At 53.2% G+C, this 21159-nt stretch overlaps 1 protein-coding gene across 2 annotated transcripts in view; it reads left to right on the top strand.

Annotated features, from left to right (window-relative positions):
- RHBDL3 (rhomboid like 3) overlaps positions 1-20605 on the top strand; it is a 48787-nt gene extending 28182 nt beyond the window's left edge. For both annotated transcript variants that reach the window (XM_047758228.1, XM_047758227.1), the window contains 3 exons: positions 5073-5173; positions 14652-14712; positions 17074-20605. In XM_047758228.1, the coding sequence (XP_047614184.1) occupies positions 5073-5173; positions 14652-14712; positions 17074-17345 (434 nt within the window). In that variant the 3' untranslated portion in view covers positions 17346-20605. The remainder of the gene's footprint in view (positions 1-5072; positions 5174-14651; positions 14713-17073) is intronic.
- Positions 20606-21159: the final 554 nt, after the last annotated feature.

Here is a 21159-nt window from a genome sequence, read left to right as displayed (position 1 = left end):
TGGGGACACCCAAGGGGTGGGTGGAGCCAGATACATCCCCTGGCCAGGCTGGCACCTATACCCGAGGGGAGATGTTGCCTCTGCCCAGGCTGCCTCTTGGTCAACCCACTGCTGTCAGGAGAAAGCCTGGCCTAGGAGGAAGTGAACACTCGTGCCAGCTGAAGGAGTCCGGGGCCCTGGCTGACTCAGCTCAGGTGGCATGTGATGCTAGCAGCCATCGTGGCCTTGAGGATGATGGGCCAGCCCCTCCTCCCCTCCCCAGTGGGAGGGGAAGAGGACAGAGGTGAGCTGGGGAAAGCAGAGCAGATTTCTGCGGGAAAAGTCTGCCCCAACTGGGCTTCTGAACAGAGGAATCTCCCTCGTGATGTTTCCAACTTTATTGCTGCTTATTTTTTTTGCAAGGTTTGCCGCCTCAGCTCTTCACCTTGACAGCTGTGCCCAAGGGAGCTTTGTGTGTATGTTTAAGTAAGATCTTAATCCTTTCTGAGTGGCATTAAAGTTGTCATCAGCAGAGCGGCAGCGTCTGCCTCGTAAACAGTGGGCAGGCAGGGACCCTGGGAGTGGGGAGCACAGCTCCAGGAATCAAAGAGGGAAGGGTCCCACCCCACCCGCCTACCCCAGGAGAGGCTGGTCTGCTGGTTTGTGAACCCTTGGTCTGGGAGATCGGCCCAGTGCTGTCTCCTCCACTCCTGTGCTGAGGTTAAAAACTTGCCCACCTTGGACAGCGACCCCATCAGCTTCTCCCAGAAACCAGCACCTTCTGCATCCTTGATCCAAAGTCTGATGAGCATCTCTGTGTGCCAGACTTACTCAGCCACCCACACACCCCTGAGTGTCGACATCTGGGGGTTTATAGCTGCATTTTCCATACCTACATACTCACAGACCCAGATGGTTAATGGCGAGGAACAGGAAAGATGCTCGTAACACTTGCAGTTAGTAGTCAATTAGATGAAAGTGCCAATAACCTAGAAGCTAGACATAGATTCAAGTGACTCAGGCCTCGCTCAGAGCAGACGATGCCCAGTGGGGAGAAGTGGAGGTATCGCTTCCCAGTGATACCAGTGCAGCAGGGGTGGTGTACAGACAGAAGGCTTGCCGGCTAAACCCAGTGTGCGGGGCTGTATGGCCAAGCGAATGACGTGCCCTGTTTTGGGCTGTGATTCTGAGCAGAGGGCATTCTGGGCACCGCGTATCCTATCGTTGATCTCCAGGAGTGAGTGCATTGACCTGCCTGTACCCTTTCCTCCCTCTCCGCTCCATGTGAGTCCCTCCTCAGGAAGGGGCCCCGTTCAGACAGACAACCAGACTCTGATCTGAAAGCCAGTAGTTAGCAACTGCCTTTCCTGTGCAGGCTGTGTTTAGTGCTCATGACACCCTCATGAGGCAGATACTGCTACTCTCCACCTGTTACAGATACGGAATCCGAGGCTTAGAGAAGCTGAGTGAGTTACCTAAGAAGATGCAGTCGCAAGTGGTGGAACTGGGCTCAGATCGAGGCTGAGTGCTGGAAACCACTCCCATAGGGTTATGAGAACCAAAAGGCAGGCCTTAGCCGTTATGCAGATTCTCTCTCAGAAACCAAGGGAGGTCTTAACAGACATGGGGCCCTGCTACCTCCTGCCCAAGGTATATATTCCAAATCCGAGGCCACTGAATTTTGTAAGTGCTAATTACCCTTAGCATGTCTGATACTCCATGCATGTGATACAGTGTTCACATATGTTATCTCCCCTTCTCATCACCACAGTCCTATGGGGTTCCTGTCGTGGTGCAGTGGAAGTGAATTCGATTAGGAACCGTGAGGTTGTGGGTTCAATCTCTCCCCTCGCTCAGTGGGTTAAGGCTCTGGCATTGCCGTGAGCTGTGGTGTAGGTCACAGATGCGGCTCGGATCCAGCATTGCTGCGGCTGTGGTGTAGGCCGGCAGCTGTTGCTCCGATTTGACCCCTAGCCTGGGAACTTCCACATGCCATGGGTGCGGCCCTAAAAACGCAAAACAAAAACCAGTCCTATGAGGTGGGTGCCGACACCCCCATTTTACAGGCAGTTCAAGGAGTTGAAATCATTCTAATTTGCTCCAACAAGAAGTCCTAGAACTGGAGCGGAAACCCTCCTTCCACCCTGTGCTGCTAGCCAATACTTGAAGCGAATGGGTATCTCCCTTCCAGCCAGCAATTACATGGCTAAGAATTTGAATATTTTAAAACCCTCTATTTTTACTGCTCCACCCAGCTTTTATTACAGACAATGTAGATCATAAGCCTCGGGTGCATCCCCAGAGCCTAGCACAGAGTTTGGCATGTGGTAAGCAACAAATATTTGTAAACTAAATGAAGGGAAATGTACGTAAATAAGGTTACACTGCCTCAAGGTAGATGTTCCGCCGATTTTTATTTGGATTTTTTTTTTTTTAAATGGCACGGGAGGTGCTGGAGAACACCTGCTTTAAATCGTCCAGGCTGAAATGATCACAGCTGTGCATTATGGCAGAGTCACCAATTCATCCCCGTGCTGGCATGGACCCAGCGCTTGGGGGAAGGAATTTATAGCCCTGACTGGCACTGGTCCTTTGGGCTGCTGCTGTGCAGAGGCATGGCGTGTCACTCCAGCTTGCCTTTCTCCCTCTGTTCTCTGCCCCCACAGCTTCCGTGGGTTCACACTGGCCTCTATTGAACCGTCATCTGTTCGATCCATCAGGGATCCTGCCTGTGCCTGGCTTCCTGCCCCGGGATGACCTGTCTTACTCTGTTGTTATGTGTGCACGCCCACATGTATACTTGCCCTCTCCTAGGCCCTCTAATCCAAGGCTATTCTGCAGTCACTGAAGGAAAGTCTTTCTGCCACAGATGGAGGGCTGGTGGGTTTGGATTATTACCTTCCAGATTCTAGAACCAGGGTCTGAACCTCAGACCGTGGATCTTAGGCTGAGACTTGGCTGATTCTATTTCTGATCTGGAAGGAACTCTTGAGACCCCCTCCCATGGGTGGCAAGCTTTAGCTCCCAGGTCACCCCCATTCAGCCAGAGCAGCCCTCTGCGCTCTGCTCCACAGGGTAGAGGTTGTGGGTGAGGCTTCCTTTGAGAAGATCATCTCACTGCTGAAAAGCCTTCGACTAACCTCCTGGTTTCACAGATGGGGAAACTGAAGCCCAAAGAATTCAGAGGCTGTGCCCAAGATCACACAAGTAGCCAGTCACTCCCCCGCCCCCCCCCGCCCCCCCCCCGCCCCCCCCCGCCCCCCAATCCATACTCCTCCACAATCCAGCCGGACCTCTGGCCCCGGGGTCAGGACTCCCAGCCATGGGTAGGGTGAGGGAAGGGTCAGGGGCTGGAGGCTGGACCCCGGAGAGCAGAACCTGGGCCAGTTTGTGGGGGCTCACGTGGAGGAAGGAGGCCAACTCCGGGAGGCTGGGGCTTCCTCTGTCCAGACGGTAATTAATGAGGAGAGGCTCCGGCAGCCGGCCCTCCTCAGCGCTGCAGTGCAGCCTTCTCTGCCAGCTGCCGCCGGAGCCAGAGAGCGTGGGAATCCTTTGTCATGCAGATCTCGCCGCCTGCCCCGGTTCCACCCTGGGATTTTTTTTTTTTTTTTTCCCCTCTGTTCTATAGGCTGACCCTGTGGCTAGACAGTTAAAAAAAAAAAAAAAAGTTATCTGACAATAGATCAATACCTAATTAAAGCCAGAGGGAAGGCATGAAAGGGGAGAAAAAAGATTTATCATTGCCCTGGGAGGAGAGGAGGACTTGGGAGTTCTTAGTTCATGACAGTTTGTATTTTCCTGAGAGATCCCATCCCCTTGGGACTCAGAGTTTGATCCTCTTCCTCGAAGGATCTCAGTGAGCCGAGGAGCCCTGAGAGTAGTCTGGGAGGGCAGCAAGGCGGGAGAAGGCACATGACGTTCGTTCCAGGCCCAGGGTGTCAGGTCCTCTGGTTCCAGGGCTGGGCCCAGCCTCTTCCCACGGGTGGACCGTCCCCTGGCAGAGCCTGCAGAACTTGGTCTTCTGCCTGACTCTCTTCCCTCCACCCAGGCAGTGGCTAATTGGCTCATGAGCCTGCGGGCATTTTCCAGTGGTGCCTTCTGCACACTCACTCTGGCCAGCCACCTCTCATCCTCTGAGCCCCGGCTTCTACCTCCCAGTTATTTTTAGTCTCCTGTATCCTTCCCTGGGAGCCGGAGCATTGATCACACTTAAATGAGGCCCAGAACAATACCTTTCCCATCTCCTCTCTGCCCAGCTTCCCTCCCAGAACGAAGTTTGTCGTCCCCCAGACCAAGAGTCTGTACCGTTCCTTTCCCCCAGAGGGTATGATATCATCATTCTCTCCCCCCTGGGACTTTTCAAGGACATATCTCCTCCAGAGCCTGGCTCTGGGACCCTGTCGGCCTTTTGTAGTGTCACTCAGTCGGAGGTGAGGCTGATGGGCAGAAAGAGTGAGAGAAGGCAGAGGTTGCCTCGGTCCCAGTTGGGGGAGTTGGCTGCTAGAGAGGCTGAAAGCACGTGGGCTTTGTGTCAGGCAGACCTGGACTCATGTCTTGGCACCAGCCCTTCCTACCAGGTGACTCTGGGCTCAGTATCCTCAGCTCTGCGGTGAGGCTGCTCGCGGCCGCCTCAAAGCCTTAAAGGGCCGTCTGAGGCTTAAAGGGAAGGATGTCTAGAACGCTTGGTCGGGGTCTGACACACGGTGCCCCGGGAGGGGTGGCTGTGTCTGCGCTACCCACCGCTGCTGTTTTTGTGGTTGCTCTGAGCTCTCAGATGGCGCAAGGGGAGGCTGAGGCTGGAGTGCCAGGCAGGTGATCTGAGGTGTAGATGGTCTGAGTTCTACCTTGGGCAACTCACTTCCTCCCTTGAGACTTTGCTTCCCGTCTGTAAAGGGAGAAGGTGGAACCAAATGGTTCTTTCAGCCGTACATGAAGCTTCTAGGAAGCTCCGAGGTGGCATGGGATCAGGGGAGGAAGAGAGGGAGCCTGTTGCTCTGGGGTCTCGGCCCTGAGGCTGCAGCCCCCGGGGGCCCGGGACTGGGGTGGGGAAGAGACTGCTGCACCCTTGAGTTCTCCATCTCTCTCTGTGCCAGGGTCCTTGGCGGTGTCTGTGGCCGACATGACCGCGCCGGTCGTGGGCTCCTCCGGAGGGGTGTACGCGCTCGTCTCTGCCCATCTGGCCAACATCGTGATGGTGAGCACCCCGCTCCTGTGGCCTTTCTCAGCCTCCCCTCTGCTGTCCCTGGGCCTGGGCGTTAATGTGCTGGAGCTGGGTTTTGGGTCCATGCTCCTGACTGGACTTGGTGAGGACCAGGCAGCTGAGTTCAGGGAGGCTTCTCACCTTCTGCTGGCCCACTTCCAGTGGGGCCCTTCCTTGCACATGTGATTTATATTTTCTCTAGCCATGGCTTTGCCTGTGAATTGGCCCATCTCCCTATTCCAACTCTGCTACTCAGTGACTTTAAAACGTGAAAATCCTTGACCAGTAGCAGGCATTGCCATTGTCAGTTGTTGTTTGTCATCAGTTGTTAAAAATAAAGGGACTAGAGTTCCCACTGTGGCATCATGGGATCGGCAGTGTCTCTGCAGTGCCAGGATGTTGGTTTGATCCCCAGCCCGGCACAGTGGGTTGAAGGATCTGGTGTTGCTGCAGGTGCGGCATAGGTTGCACCTGTGGCTCAGATCCGATCCCTGGCCCAGGGACTCCATGCGCCATGGGGCAGCCAAAAAAAAAAAAAAGAAAAAAAAGTAAAGGGACCTTAGAGACAGTCTCCTCCAAATACTCAAAGAGGAAAGGGGATGCTGAGAGGTTAAGTAATTTCTTCAACGTCACAATCAAGTTTGTGGCAAAATGGGGACTTGAACCCACATCTCCTGGCACCCATTCACGTGTCGTTCTCTTTCAGCAGCCCCTCGCAGAGGCTGGATGCTATCATTCCATTTCTCGTGCTCTCCCTCGCCTTTCCTTGAAAGACAGTCTAGAGTATTCATAAGAGCAGGGGCTGTTATTCAGCCTAGATCTGAATCCCAGCTACCTACTTCCTAAAGATTGACCTTAGGTAAATGGCCTCACTGACTTGTGCCTCAGTTTCTGCATCTGTGAAATGGGATGAGATGGGGGAGAAGTGATAAAGTGAAAATGACAACTCAGGATAAGGATTCATTCCCCGCTCCTCACAGAAGAGGTCGGGTGGACTCAGAATGGAGACAGGATCTTCAGGGCAAGACGTTGGAAGCCATCGGACAGCCTCGGGGGAGGCCAGGGAGGACTGCTTCCTTGTTTCGGAGGCAGGCCCGAGTTTGGGGGCTGAAAGCAGAGTCACTAGCAGTGCTGCCTAGTCCCCCCCCCCAGCCCATGAACTTCCAGGCAGAGCCCAGGTCTTCCTCATCTTTTCCCCGGTGCCTGGGATAGGGCTGGACACATGGCACATGGTGCCCGCTACGTTTTGGTCGAGGAAGGAAGGAAAGGAGGGCGGGCCAGGGGGAGGGAAGGAAGGAAGGAGGGACAATGTCCAGAAAAGGCAGAGCCTCTGTTTGGGGTCCTGTTGCCCTCGCTTCCCTCGTCCCTCCTGGGGATGTGGAAATGCTCGGTTTATGAAGGGCCTCCGTTCCCCCTTCCTATGTTACACCTCCCTCGCCTGGCCTGCTCCTCAGCACCATCCCCTGGCCTTGCCCCAGAGTCCCCTTTGTACACTGAGAGAGAAGAAGGGGCTGCAGTGGGCGCGGGCAAGCCTGTGTGCGCGTGTGTGTTTACACACAGGGTGTCTGGCTCCGTCTGCTGAGCACCCAGGCGCCCAGGGCCACCTCACACGGCACTTGTTTGTTTTTATTTTTTTGCTTCTTTTTTCAGGGCCACCCCCTCAGCATATGGAAGTTCCCAGGTTAGGGGTCGAATTGGAGCCACAGCTGCCAACCTCCACCACAGCCACAGCAACGCGGGATCGGAGCCGTGTCTGCGACCTACACCACAGCTCATGGCAACACCAGATCCTTAACCCAACAAGTGAGGCCAGGGACCTGTGTCCTCATGGATAATAGTTGGGTTCATGAATCAATGAGCCACGGAAGGAACCCCTTCATGGCCCTTTTAAGTGGGTCATTCTGTATCAGTGCCACAGCCTTCCCCAGACACAGCTTTTCCTCTGAATTCGGCCTCCTCTGCTCCCCCCTCCCCCTGCCCCAATTCCTTCCGGGGGGGGGGGGATGCACCACCCTCCCCCTCCCTCCAGGATGCATCTGTGTGGAAGGGAATGAGCCAGTGTGACTAAATGAACGTGGGAAAGAAGAGACAGATAGGAGCTTAAGGGGTGCCCTGTTTCCACCCCTTCCCACTGCCTGGGAAACAGCCCTGATGCCCCACAAGTTCCCTGGTGAGGGCAGGCCACCCCGGAGGACCCAGGACCAAGGGGCGGGCCACGGGGTTGAGGAGAGGATGTGAGAGCGGTTTCCTTCCAGCTTGTGCTTCTTTCTGCAAGTAGCCCATGGCCTGTGGTGATGGAGCTGAGCCGTCCCATCCAAGGGCCCAGTGCTTTTCCTGAAGGACATGCTTTCCTTGGCCAAGGGGAGCTTTGGGGTCCCTGGAGCATGACATAATGGTGGCCTTCTCTTAGAAAGTTGCATGGGGCTTATTGGACAGTGAAAAACACTCCTTTTCTCCTTAGAAAGGTCAGTTTCCTTTCATCAGGAGGCTGCCTGTACCCAAACTAACTCTGTGCCCAGCAATTCAGAGATACATTAGGACGAACCGTATGGAATAGCCATTTCTGTGGGTCGGAAGCATCTAGGCACTGGCAGTTTCATGTGGTTCAATCTAATAGATCGACCATGGGTTTTTAATTCTAGAGTGAGGGTTGGGTCTGTCTGTGCCTGCACAGTACCTCATTGGAACAAAAAGGAGAAAGCATGGGCTCAACTATCAGGAAATCCGGATTTAAGAACTGTCATCAACATCTTTCTAGCTGCGAATTCCTTAACTTCGCAGGGGTTCTGTTCTCTCTGTAATCTCTTCACAAGGTAGTTGCGAGAAAGACGTGAAAAAAAATGGATGTGAAAATGGCAAATCACCATACAGCTGGGAGATCCTCTGTGTGTGTGGGTGTGTGTATGTGTGTACACATATTTTTTTTCCTTTTTAGGGCTGTACCCACAACATATGGAGGTTCTCAGGCTAGGGGTCAAATCAAAGCTGTAGCTGCTGACCCATACCACAGCCATAGCAACGCAGTATTGGAGACGTGTCCGGGACCTACACCAAAGCTCACAGCAATGCCTGATCCTTAACCCACTGAACAAGGCCAGGGATCGAACCTGCAACCTCATGGTTCTTAGTTGGATTCGTTTCCACTGCACCACATTGGGAACTCCTGAATAATGTATTAATTCCCTTTTGGTGGGGCCCATGGGCCAGAGTTTCATTTTTAAATATACAAGATTGGAGTTTCCATTGTGGTTCAGTGGTAATGAACCTGACTAGGAGCCAAGAGGATTTGAGTTCAATCTCTGGCCTTGCTCAGTGAGCTAAGGACCCAGCGTTTCTGTGAGCTGTGGTGTAGGTCACAGAGGCAGCTTGGATCCTGAATTATGTGGCTGTGGCATAGGCTGGCAGCTGTAGCTTGAATACAACTCCTATCCTGGAAACTTCCATATACCATGGGTGTGGCCTTAAAAAGACAAAAAACAGGAGTTCCCGTTGTAGCACAGAGGAAAGGAATGTAACTCAGAACCATGAGGTTGTGGGTTCGATCCCTGGCCTCGCTCATTGGGTTAAGGATCCAGTTTTGCCATGAGCTGTGGTGTAGGTTGCACACACAGCTCGGATCCCGCATTGCTGTGGCTGTGGTGTAGACTGGCAGCTGTATCTCCGATTGGACCCCTAGCCTGGGAACCTCCATGTGCCATAGGTGCAGCCCTAAAAAGCAAAAAAAAAAAAAAAAAAAAAAAGGACAAAAAACCCCCAAACGAAATAAGTAAATAAATTGTACAGGATCTTCTCTTATACTTTGCTGTTTTTCTGAAACATTTGAAATCAAAAGTTTTACAAATTGAACCATACTGTCAAAGCACACGGAAGGAGTCTTGACTAAATGACACAGAAGATTTCTGTGTTCTAAGGTTCCTTTTATTAAGTAAAAATCCTTCTGTAGGACAACTAGTCACTCCCCAATTTATCTGTGTTATGCTTTCATGTTTCCTGTGTTGGGTTTTCTTGAAATGCTTTGACAAGAAGCTCTTTCCACGGGGGATATGTAAAGCTGTCTTAGAAGGGAATCTCCCCCCTGGGTTTCAGCCTCTGAGCCCTTAACGGGTTGGGTGAGCAAGATGCCACAGGGACTGGTTACCGCCTGGTTCGCTCTGGGTGAGTTACCATCTCGCCCTGCCAGGCTCTGGGAGAGAATGAAATTAAAGGACCTGAAAAAAGTTTATCTTCCCCAGGGGCCTGCAGGCTTTTCAACATTTATAGCAGCAGCAGTGCTGGCTCTGGGATTTTTTTTCTTCTCTCCTCTTGTTTCACTGTGCTTATTTTATTGGAGGGGATAATTGGGGGTGGGGGGTGGGGGTGGGGGGTGGAATGAGGCAGCTGGTGGAACAGAGTGACTTTCTAGTTTAACCCCTCAGCAGCTGTGAGGCTGGTCATTTACTGTTGTTTGCTTAATTTGGGGGGCAACTGGGGCAGCCAGCAGGGACAGGCAGAACGAGACCTTGCCTCAGAAGTGGGTGGGCAGAGCTCTGGACTGGGAACCCTATCAAACTCGACATTAACTCATAGTAACCTTGCGTGAGCCCTCCTGGACCCTCGGTTTCATCTTCCCGCAGGAGCAGAGCAGAGGTTGTGATGGCTCAGCTTAGTCAACTCCAGGGCCTTCCGGGCCAGGTAGATGAAACTGGCCTGGGGAGCAGTGTGACCAAACTGGCCAAGGTCATTGAGACTCTGAAGGGTCCTTTTTTTCTTTTAAGAAATTTTTTTTCTGTGAGTTCCATTGTGGCTCAGCAGGTTAAGAACCCAACATGGGGTCCCTGAGGATGCAGGTTTGGTCCCTGGCCTTCCTCATTGGGTTAGGGATCCAACATTGCTGTAAGCTGCGGTATAGGTCACAGACGTGGCTCAGATGCCACGTTGCTATGGCTGTCGTGTAGGCCAGCAACTGCAGCTCTGATTCGACCCCCTAGCCTGGGAACTTCCACATGCCACAGGTCCAGCTGTAAAAAGAAAAAGAAATAAATTTTTAAATTTTTAAAATTTTTCTAAAGAGACAAACTTTAAATTTTTATACAGCTTTTTTTTTTTTTGTCTTGTCTTTTTGCTATTTCTTGGGCCGCTCCCGCGGCATATGGAGGTTCCCAGGCTAGGGGTCTAATGGGAGCTGTAGCCACCGGCCTACGCCAGAGCCACAGCAACACGGGATCCGAGCCGCATCTGCAACCTACACCACAGCTCACGGCAATGCTGGATCGTCAACCCACTGAGCAAGGGCAGGGACCGAACCCGCAACCTCATGGTTCCTAGTCAGATTCGCCAACCACCGCGCCACAACGGGAACTCCTATACAGCTTTTAAAAGATACTTTCCATTTACAGTTATTACAAATTATTAGCTACATTGACCGTGTTGTATGATGTATCACTGAACCTTTTTTTTTTGTTGTTGTTGTGCCCATGGCCATGCAGCTCAAACCTGCACCACCGCAGTAACCAGAGCCACAGCAGTGACAACACCAGATCCTTAACCTACCAAGCCACCAGGGAACGCCCCCTTGAGTCTATCTTACGCCCACTAGTTTGAACCTCCCACTCCCCAACCCCATCTTACCCCCCAGCTCTGGTAACCACGAGTTCGTTCTCTGTATCCGTGATTCTACTTTAACCTTATGTTCACTAGGGCGTTGTATTAGATTCCACACATCAGTGATATCATACTGTCTTTCTCTGACTTATTTCACTTAGCAAAGTTTCCAAAGTTTTAAGGCCGCTCTGCAGAGGAAACTCACCATCTTTGCCCAAGCCCAGATACTGTCAGACATATATATGACTCTAAGCGAGTGCCCGGCGGTGTTCCTAGCACTTGACACGTGTTAATTCATTTCACCTTCACGATAAACCCCGAGGTGGGTAATTGACATAGTTACCGTTGTTATCTCAAATTTGCAAATAAGGACACTAGAAAAAGGGAATTCTGAGCTCTCCACTAGTGGTCTTGCCAGGCCAGAAATGTGGACTGTGCTTTCCAAGCCAGATCCTAGATAGGGCCCAGAGGGGGTCTCAACCTCAGCTGAAGGAGAGTGTGGCCAATAAATTCTAGATCTACTTTGTCCGATATTATCTCTCAGGAAAGGAGACACTGTCTTCAGGTGAGGTATTCAGAGGGGTTTTATGAGGAAAAGGGATACTAGGAGTGTTCTGGATCACGTTTTTTGTTTTTGTGGTTTTGCTTTTTAGGGGCCCACCTTCGGCCCGTGGAGGTTCCCAGGCTAGGAGTCTGATTGGAGCTATAGCTGCCGGCCTACACCACAGCCACAGCAACACCGGGCCGAGGTGCATCTGTGACCTACGCTGCAGCTCGTGGCAGTGCCGGATCCTTGACCCACTGAGCGAGGCCAGGGATCAACCCAAATCCTCACTGACACTATGTCGGGTTCTTAACACACTGAGCCACAATAGCAACTCCTCACTTTTGTTTTAAGAGTTCAGTGCATTCATTTTGCTGTGCAACCATCATCACCATCCATCCACAGATCTCTCTCCATTTTGCAAAACAAAATCTCTGCTCATTTAGGAACGCCTCCCAATCCTCCCTCCCCCAGCTCCTGGCAGCCTCTGTTCTCTTTTCCGGCTCTATGAATTTGGCTGCGCTGTGCCTCATCTGAGGAGAATGAAACGCTACTTTTGCGAGTGGCTTGTTTCACTTAGTGATGTCTTCCAGGTTCATTCAAGTTGTAGCATGTGTCAGAATTCCCTTCCTTCTGAAGGCCGGATAATAGTCCATTGTGTGGATTTAGCAGCTTTTGTCCCTCCATCCACTCTCCCTGGACACTTGGCTGCTTGCACATTTTTGGTTCTCATAAATAACAATGCTGCTGTGAACATGAGTACCGCTTTTTTTTTTTTTTTTTTGCTTTTTTCGGGCCATACCTGCAGCATATGGAGGTTCCCAGGCTAGGGGTCAAATCAGAGCTGCAGCTGCCGACCTCCTACGCCACAGCCACCGCAACGCAGGATCTGAGCTAGGTCTTTGACCTACACCACAGCTCATGGCAGTGCTGAATCCTTAACCCACTGAACGAGGCCAGGGATCAAACCCACAACCTCATGGATTTGTTTCTGCTGCACCACAATGGGAACTCCGTGGGTACCACGTTTAAGGGAGAACGAAGACGCAGGGGTGGACATCCCAGGGAGGCAAAGCCCGGCCAGACAGTAGCAGAAAGAACCTCTCAGTGATGAGAACCCCTTCACAGGGCTGCCCCAGGAGGTGGTGAGCTTCCCGTCACAGAAGCTGGAGGACCGTTTTGTCAGGGGTGTCCCTTTGGGAGGAGATGGCCCATCAGGTGACTCCCAAGGACCCTCCTGTCTTAGGGCTTCATCCCCGAGAGGAGCTGAGGGGCTCCCCGTCATTGGCAAACTGAGCTAGCTCGGGCTGGGTTGCCAGATCGGTGGAGGGCACAGGCTCCCGGGTTGTCCCCTGTCCCCTGGGCAGTCTCCCCTGTAGGCAGATGCCAGCAGGAGACAACACTGGCTTGCCATCTACTCCTTAGCAGGGAACATGTAAACAAGCAAAGCTTAGACTTTTCCCTAAAGAGGGGCCCACCTCACCTTTTGTGAAAAAGGACGTGAAGGTCATTGAGGAATAATTGGGGGGGAGAAAAGGGAGCCAAATCAAGAAACGGAATGCGGCGGCATTTCTCCCTCTTTTGGGCAGCTTCCCTGCATCCCACTTGCACCACGGAAGCATCCGTAGATGTTATTCTACGTGCCAGTGTCCAGGGCGCCTGTCACCTTTCATGCCTATGTCCTCCCAACGTCAAAGGGGTTCCAGACGTGCCCCTGAGTTGGGCCTGGGCCAGGCAGCAAAGGCAGGGGAAGTGGGGGGAGGGAACAAGCCCCCGCTGGCCCCCTTGCCTCCTGCCCTAGGACCGATGTGTTCCAGGGGGTTTCTGTGTCTGGGTAAATGGAATCGTGCTTTGAAAGCACTGCAGGAGCGCCCCTCAAAGGAACCCCGTGGCGAAGTCTTTTGTAAAGTGAACGGTCCTTTTGTAAGGTGCATAATTGTACTCTGATGATCTGCGGTGGAGGCTCAGAGTGTTCACAGATTCTCAGGGGAAAAGAGGGGTCTGTCTGAAGGCCATCTGGCCCACCCCCTTTCCAGTGCCCATTCTCTCAAGCATCCCCTCTGAGGGATGCGAAGCCCCTGTTTGAACCCTTCAATGATGGGAAACTCACAGTCTCTCCACATGGATCATTCTGTCTTTGGACAGTTCTGCTTATTAGAAATGGATGCTTGGAGTTCCCGTCGTGGCGCAGTGGTTAACAAATCCGACTAGGAACCATGAGGTTGCGGGTTCGATCCCTGCCCTTGCTCAGTGCGTTGACGATCCGGCATTGCCGTGAGCTGTGGTGTAGGTTGCAGACGCGGCTCGGATCCCGCGTTGCTGTGCCTCTGGCGTAGGCCAGTGGCTACAGCTCCGATTAGACCCCTAGCCTGGGAACCTCCATATGCCACGGGTGCGGCCCAAAGAAATAGCAAAAAAAAAGAAATGGATGCTTAGGGGAGTTCCCTGGTGGTCAGGTGGTTAGGACTCGGCACTTTCACCACTGTGGCCCAGGTTCAATCCTGCCCTGGAAACTGAGATCCCATATCAAGCTGCTGGGCATTGCAGCCAAAAAAAAAAAAAAAAAAAAAAAAATGGAAGATTATCTGTTTTTTTGTTTTTTGATGTTTCAGGGCACACCACAGCATACGGAAGTTCCCAGATAAGGGTTGAGTCGGAGCTGTAGCTGGCAGCCTGCACCACAGCCACGGCTACGTGGGATCTGAGCTCCATCTGCAACCTACACCACAGCTCATGGCGACACTGCATCCTTAACCCACGGAGCAAGGCCAGGGATTGAACCCTTATCCTCACGGATACTAGTCAAATTCTCAGTCCTCTGAGCCACAGTGGGAACTCCTGGAAGCTTATCTCAAGCTTAAAAAAAAAAGCTCTCTCCGAGATGTTCATCCATTGAGACTTCCGCTTACATGTTACACTGAGTGTGCCCTTTCCTTGCACTGACTCATTTGATACTTGGCAGTGAACTTGACCCCTGAGCCTTCTCTTCGTTTGTTCCTCAGATGCAGGGTTTTGAGTTCTTTTATCACCCTGATAGTTCTGCTTGGACTTGGCTGGCTTTGCTCTCCTGCATCCCTTTACAGCCATGGGACTGTCAGGTGTCTGTGTGCGCCAAGAAGAGGGACTCTCATCTCCCAGGATCTAGCGTCTTTTCCTCTTGAATGTAGTTCAAGAGCTTTTATGACAGTAGTAAACTTGCCATTGCCTCAAATCTCAAAGCCATGCTGCTGTCATCTGGGACTAAGCTATGACCGCCTCATTCAGGATTTCATGGAGGTGGTTTTTTTCATACATCTGCAGGGGAGTGGTCTGATCAGAAACTAATGGACCTCTCTCCTTTTTCCCTAGAACTGGTCAGGCATGAAGTGTCAATTCAAGCTGCTGCGGATGGCTGTGGCCTTGATCTGTAGTAAGTGCGGGTGGGGCAGGTTGGGGAAAGGGAGCTGGGTGTCAGGCCTGGGAGATGTAGAGGTGGCACAGTCCCTACCCTTCAAGGAGCTTGTGGTCCAGAAGAAACGGGAGAGGTAGCCACGATGTGCAAGAAAGTGGGGATGTTATGAGAGAGTCTGGCCTACAGTGCTGCTTCCTGACCGTTCTTCAACCATTCACTGATATAATATTGCAAACAGAAAGGTGCACATAAGCCTAAATGTCCAACTCAATGGTCAAAGCAAGAAAAATAACCTTTTTTGGGAGTTCCCATTGTGGCGCAGCAGAAACGAATCCTAGCAGTGTCCACGAGGATGCGGATTTGATCATGTGGATGGAAATGCAAAGAGAGGAGTTGGGCTTCCTCCTGAATGCACTGGGAGGCCGCTGGAGGGCTTTAAACTTGGGAGATGCTGACAGTTTTGATGGTGTTTGAGTGACTAGTCAGGCTGCAGTATGGAGAGGGAGTTGAGTGTGAGCGATAAAAGCCAAGAGGCTCATTCTGAGATGGAAAGAGATGAGTCTGAATAGAAGAGAGAAGAGAGGACACACAGACTCCCGTGCAGGCCCCAGAACAGGGCTATGAAGAGCAGATTATTGTCAGGCTTAATTTACAGGCTCAGAGGGTGAAGTTCCTTGCCTGGGATCCGCCCCCTAGTGGTGGTAGAGCCAGAATTCGGGGCCAGCCAGGGGCCGGGCAGGAGCTCCTGGACTCTCCCTGCCTGGGTCAGCCCCCTGCGACGTGAGGAAGAGGAAGACTGAGCCAGAACAAAAGAGAGAGGGAGGAGGGGCCTGGGTGGGCTCCACTTAAGTCCACTTTCCCATCCCTTATACCCCCTGGCTTTCAGGGCCCTGTGGCCTACTTCCTGGATGGGGGTGGTGCATCTCTAATCCCAGAGAGGACCTACTAGCCCTAAAACTCACAGAATCTTTGAGCCTGGGTAGTGGGGGGCCATGGAGGAGAGGGGCTGGGAGCAGAGAGAGAGTGTATCTTCCTTGGCTGCTCAGACTGAGTTTGTTTGCAAGGAAGGGAACAGAATCACGAGTCTTGCTGTTTGAAAGAATCCAGCTCCAAGCTTCATAAGAACTAAAATGCTGTTTTGGAACAGGGACCACTGCCTTTCAAATCTCCCTTGTGGACCCCAGGGCTGGAGAGGTGGCAGGTGGGGGCGGCGTATGGTGTGTGTCCCTGGCCGCTCCTTTTCCGCCATCTATTGGCCATCCCTGGAGTTGCAGGGCCCCAGCCAGAGGCTGGGCAATTCCTTGGGGAAAGACCATCTTTGGCACTCTGGTTAATTCACCGCATAAGTACAAAATTGCCCCCCAAGACTTTCAGTATGTCAGCCCTTGGTGTTCTTTGGGTGGTCGGTAGAGAAGTGGCGCTTATTTCCCAGCACCTGTCCAGAGAGTATTTCCCCATTGGATTGGACCACCCGAGAAGGTCATGCAAGCAGGGTGGATGGGAGCCCGGATGGGGACATTTTAGAATCTGTTAAGATTAAATTCCAGCACTCTGTTGAGGTTTATTTCCATTCCTTCTTTGCCCTTCTCGCCCTTCCTCCCTTCCTCCCAACCGCACAAACACTGGTTCTGAAGGTTCTCTAAGGGTTTGGAGCTAGTACATGAAGACACTTGACAAACTGTTAAGTGCTGGCCCCTATTGAGGTTGTTACTGATGTCCCAGCAGTGCAGGCAGGTGCATAGAGGCCATGAATTTATTCAGATGGGGATGCTGAGCCTCCAGGATGCAGGACTACAGGGGTGCAAGGCCCTTTGAGCTTCTGCATGGAGCTGTCCCCTCCTCCTGGACCGTTCTTCTTATGCCCTTCTCTTGATACTCAAATGTTACTCCTCTCCGAAGATCTGGCCTGATTCCCCCAACTAAAGAATCCCGCTCCTGGAGTTCCCTCATGGTTCGGCAGGTTAAATACACAGTATTGTCACTGCAGTGGCTCAGGTCGCTGCTGTTTCGCAGGTTCAGTCCCTGGCCCAGGAACTTCCACATGCCACAGCTGCAGCCAAAAAAAAAAAAAAAAAAAGAATCCCCTCCTTAAACTTGGCATTGATTTTTAATCACCTATTTTTTTCCCCATAGAATTTCTTTTACTAAAATTACATTACGTATGTCGTTGCACGCTGGTCGACCTCCATACCCCGTAAGCTCTGGGAGAACGGAGGTCCATCTCCAGTGCAGGGAGCAGATGGGGCTTGGCCCACTGGGCAGTGAATGCATCTGTGGGTGGACGGCTGAGTGGGTGGCCGGCCTGCTGAAATGCAAGGCCCCCCCGCTCGGCCCTGCCCTGCAGCCCTCCCGAGACTTCTCTGTGCTTCCCCTTGGCAGTGAGCATGGAGTTTGGGCGGGCCGTGTGGCTGCGCTTCCACCCATCAGCCTACCCCCCCTGCCCTCACCCGAGCTTCGTGGCACACCTGGGCGGCGTGGCCGTGGGCATCACCCTGGGCGTGGTGGTCCTGAGGAACTACGAGCAGAGGCTGCAAGACCAGTCGCTGTGGTGGATTTTCGTGGCCATGTACACCGTCTTTGTGCTGTTCGCTGTCTTCTGGAACATCTTTGCCTACACCCTGCTGGACCTAAAGCTGCCACCACCCCCCTAAGGCCCTGAAGGACCCTGGTCAGGGCAGAGAGGGAGCAGCAGCATCAGCAAGGAGCAGCTGTGTTCTTTTCTCATCACCAGCTCAGTGAGGCCGCGGAGGAGGAGACGAGAGACGCTGGGCCACTGTGATATTTGTGTTCAGGTTTGAGCAGAGACAGTGGAGGCATTTTCCTAAAAGGCACCTGTCGGGGGAGGTGGATGTGGCTTCCATAGTCTTTCTAGACTATTCCGAAGATGTCAGACCAGGGCAAAGGCCTGGGGTGAGGTGAGAGTGGCTGGGCGTGTCCTGTGTGTTCAGGGGGCCCCCCTTGTCACCAGTTGGGCAGCACCCTCTGCCCTCATCTGCCGCCCTGAGAAACCTGAGTGTAGGAGCCAGGCAGGCCCTTGTCCAGCCCTGAGATCCCTTCGGGCCGGGAAACGTCCCCTGTGGAGCCCTGGAGGGGGAGGGGGTCTGGTGATGGAGGATGTGACTTGGGCCTAGGCGGTCCAGGGGGCCCTCCCACGCAGGTTGGTGGGCATGGGGATGTGGCCTTTTTTGCCTGGGGTGGGCAGAGGAGGGAGATTCTGGGGCTGCTCAGAGAGCGGAGGGAATGAGCTTCATCCCACATTCCCCCCTGGAATGGGGAAGGGCATCAACTTTGGACTTCTCCCCGAGGCTGACATCTCCCACCAGTGCGCCAGCATCCATGCCCTGATGAGCTGGGTCTTTTCCTTCCCTTCCACTGCCCTGACCCCACCATGTGCCTAGCCTGTGCTCACAGAGACGGTGCTCTGACGCGCGCATGCTTGTGTGTGATTTGGCGGGTGATTGCGTGTGTGATGGGAGAGGCTGCGGAGGAAGCTGCGACGGGCAGTGGGGGTGGGGGCGTCTGCGTGGGAGGAAGGAGGGTGCTGAGAGGGGCAGGGTGTGCTTCCTGCGGATCCTTGCCGTTAGCGAAGCTTGCCCCCTTCTTTCCCATCCCTGTCGTCCCTCCCGGCGCCTCCCTAGAATCACCATCCTGGGGGGACCTGGAGGTGGAGGGGGACCTTGGGCCCTTCCAGGAGCTTCAGGATGCTGAGGTTTTCTTCGCCCTTGCCGCGTTCTGCTCTGATTCCCATCTAGAATAGCCTTCCTATCAGAAAAGGTTCTGTTCTGTCTCCCTTAGGAGGAAGGAGCCTTGGGGGTGCAGGAGAGGCAGGGGCAGGAATGTTGAGGCCAAAGCTCTTTTTGAGTTGGGGCACAGGAGGCTGTGGTAAAAGGATCCCCGTTCAGACGGGAAACTGCTTCTGGAGAAGAATTGCTGGGCGCTTGGGTGAGTGTTAGAGGTGAGGGCGGCCCAGGGACTCAGATGCTCAGAGCCAGGAGGGAGATGGAGATGGTCAAATCCATCCCCACCCATCACCCAAGTGGCAAAATGAGGCTGAGGGGTGACCCCCTGCAGGAGCTGGTGCAGACCCCACCTGGAGGGTTGGGGGTGGCCTTTGATAAACCATCCCGTTCCCTTTATACGGCTCCAGGATCTCCTAACCACGGACAGCCCAGGAGGCTGGGTTTGCGCAGGAACGGGGCAGCTGCATGCCCTTACATGAAGCAAGGTCCAGGGTCAGCCAGACCAGGCATTCGGGGGTCTTAGGCCACTGTGGCTTCCTGTCCCCAGTGATCACCTGTGATGGGCAGCATCTTCCTACCCCAGCTCAGCCTCAGGCTATGCCAAGCCCTTCATGGCTTTGCCCAGCAATGAATAGATTGTCCTGGGCCCCACATAAGGCTCTGAGGTCACGCTGCACTTGAGCCCACGTTGTGCTGAGCGCTGCCTGCCCCCGGGACTGGGCCGAGGTCTTTGGCTGAGCTGCCCCAGTCTGTGCCCTACCAGTCACCCTCTGCCTGCTGAGAGACAGGGGCAGCTGGAAGAGTTAGCTTCTTAGGAGACTCTGAGCGATAACGGGGGCCCAAAAGACTTGGGTGAGGATGGAGAAGGGGGTCTCGCCATGGACTGCAACCTCTGCTAACCCTGAGTGGTGCTGTCCCTTCCCGGTGGGACAGAGGTGGCAGGTGCCCTGCTGGGAGGCAGGGCTTCCCCTCCAGATCCCTCTCCTGGCCTGAGAGTTCTGGATGTGGGTGGAGGGAGCAGAGAGCCACCTCTGCTTTCACCCAGGCGGCCTTCCCCTCTCAGGGGCGAGAAGACTGGGAACCAGAAGATTCTAGAAAGCCCTTGGAGAAGCACCCAGTTCCCTCAGGGCTTCAGCTGGAAGCCTGTGACCGGGAAGGACTTCCTGAGGCCGAGGTCCTGTCTCCCATCCTATGAAGTCTGCCTTGTGAGGTCTGGGACACGCTGAGGGAGCCTCCTCTACATCTGAGGCCACCAGCCCCTGCTGCTCCCTGTCCAAGAGCAGCCCCCAAGTTCCTTGTTGCGCTTGACGCCCCTCCACCTCTCCCGGCCATCGCTTCCTGCGCAGGACTGCGCAGTGGTGACAGTAGTCATTTCCCATGACGCAGGTGTCCCACACAGGACTGGGAGCCAGCTGTCTGCTAAGAAAGGCTTACTTTTGGGGGTCTGGCTTTGTCCCCAGCAGGTCTCTTTGTTCCCACGTTCCCAGCATCCTTCCAGCTCCAGGCAGTGCTTCCCCATCCTCCCCCGTCCAGTGCGGCCACCTGGCCCGGGCGCTGCGAGCAGGGTGGAGAGAATCCAGGCTGGAGGCCAGTCGGCCTTTTGTCCACAAGCTACAAAGATTGAAAACCGAGGATTCCCCAAGCAGCGGCCCTAGACTCACTCCCTCCTCAAATGGAGGAGGGTTCCCAGAAACTGGGGAAAGGAAAACCAAGCTTCACAGGAGAAATTTCGTCTTAATGACACCGTGCATCATGCGTTTTTTAATTAGGAAAAGCTCCCCAATGAGACGCTTTTGCCAGCTAATAGGATTCTCAATTTCCACAAGGACCTTTTTTGCTGGGAGGATTAGGGGGAGTTGCTGCTCACCAAGCCCGGCTCTTCCCCCAGTGTCCAGTTTCGTTGGCAAATAATGCCGATTCCGGGGTGCGGTGGCAGCCCTTTGCTGGCATCGTTCATGTTGCTCCCAGGGCCTGGCTGGAAAGCACCGATTCTCCTCTGCCTTAAAAAACTGCCCGACACTGATCTTCCCTCCAGGACGCCAGTAAGTGGAGACAAAACACAAGCTGCAACGTTTGTTTCTAAATATTTTTGTATCATGTACATTCTGTATATTTTTGTTGTAACATATTATTTGAGCACAGATTCCATTAAAGATTTCTTTTTTCTTTAAGCCAGTGGTTCTTGGGGACATGACGTGGAGGGCTGGCATCGGTGCCTGTTTCATCTCCACCTGGGGCAGGGCCGGTGGAGAGAGTGGGCAGCAGTGGGGATGGGTTTATGAGCTGGTGTTTCCAGCCTGGTGGTTCTTAACCTTTCTTGAATTAATGAATTCTTTTGAGCGGCTGATGAAAGCTAGGATTTCTCTTCTCATACAAGTGCACAGATAGACAATTTTGTATACGATTTAGGGGGAGAGGGCTGTGAATAAGGAAACTCGTCCATAGCTTCAGGTGAAGACCCGCTGTGCCAGCTGTCCTGGTGGGTGCCCCTCCCTCCACTCCTGCCCTGTACCCTCAGGAGATATTGGACTATTATTATTGGAGGAATCTTCATCAGAATATCCTAGTACTTCCTTCTTTACCCCAGTGGCCTAATCTTTAGGTCTTTTCAAGGGCGGTCAGGACCCTGACTTTGAGAAAAGTTTAGGAATGTTCTCAGGTTAAAAGGGCACAGACAGCCCACATACAGAAGGAAAAATAAGAGGACTGTAAGTGTTAAAGGCAG

The sequence above is a fragment of the Phacochoerus africanus genome, chromosome 14 (genome assembly GCF_016906955.1).
Source record: "Phacochoerus africanus isolate WHEZ1 chromosome 14, ROS_Pafr_v1, whole genome shotgun sequence".
In the NCBI taxonomy this organism is placed as follows: domain Eukaryota; kingdom Metazoa; phylum Chordata; class Mammalia; order Artiodactyla; family Suidae; genus Phacochoerus; species Phacochoerus africanus.
The sequence above is the reverse complement of the archived record's forward strand: the minus strand, read 5'-3'. Positions and strand labels throughout refer to the sequence as shown.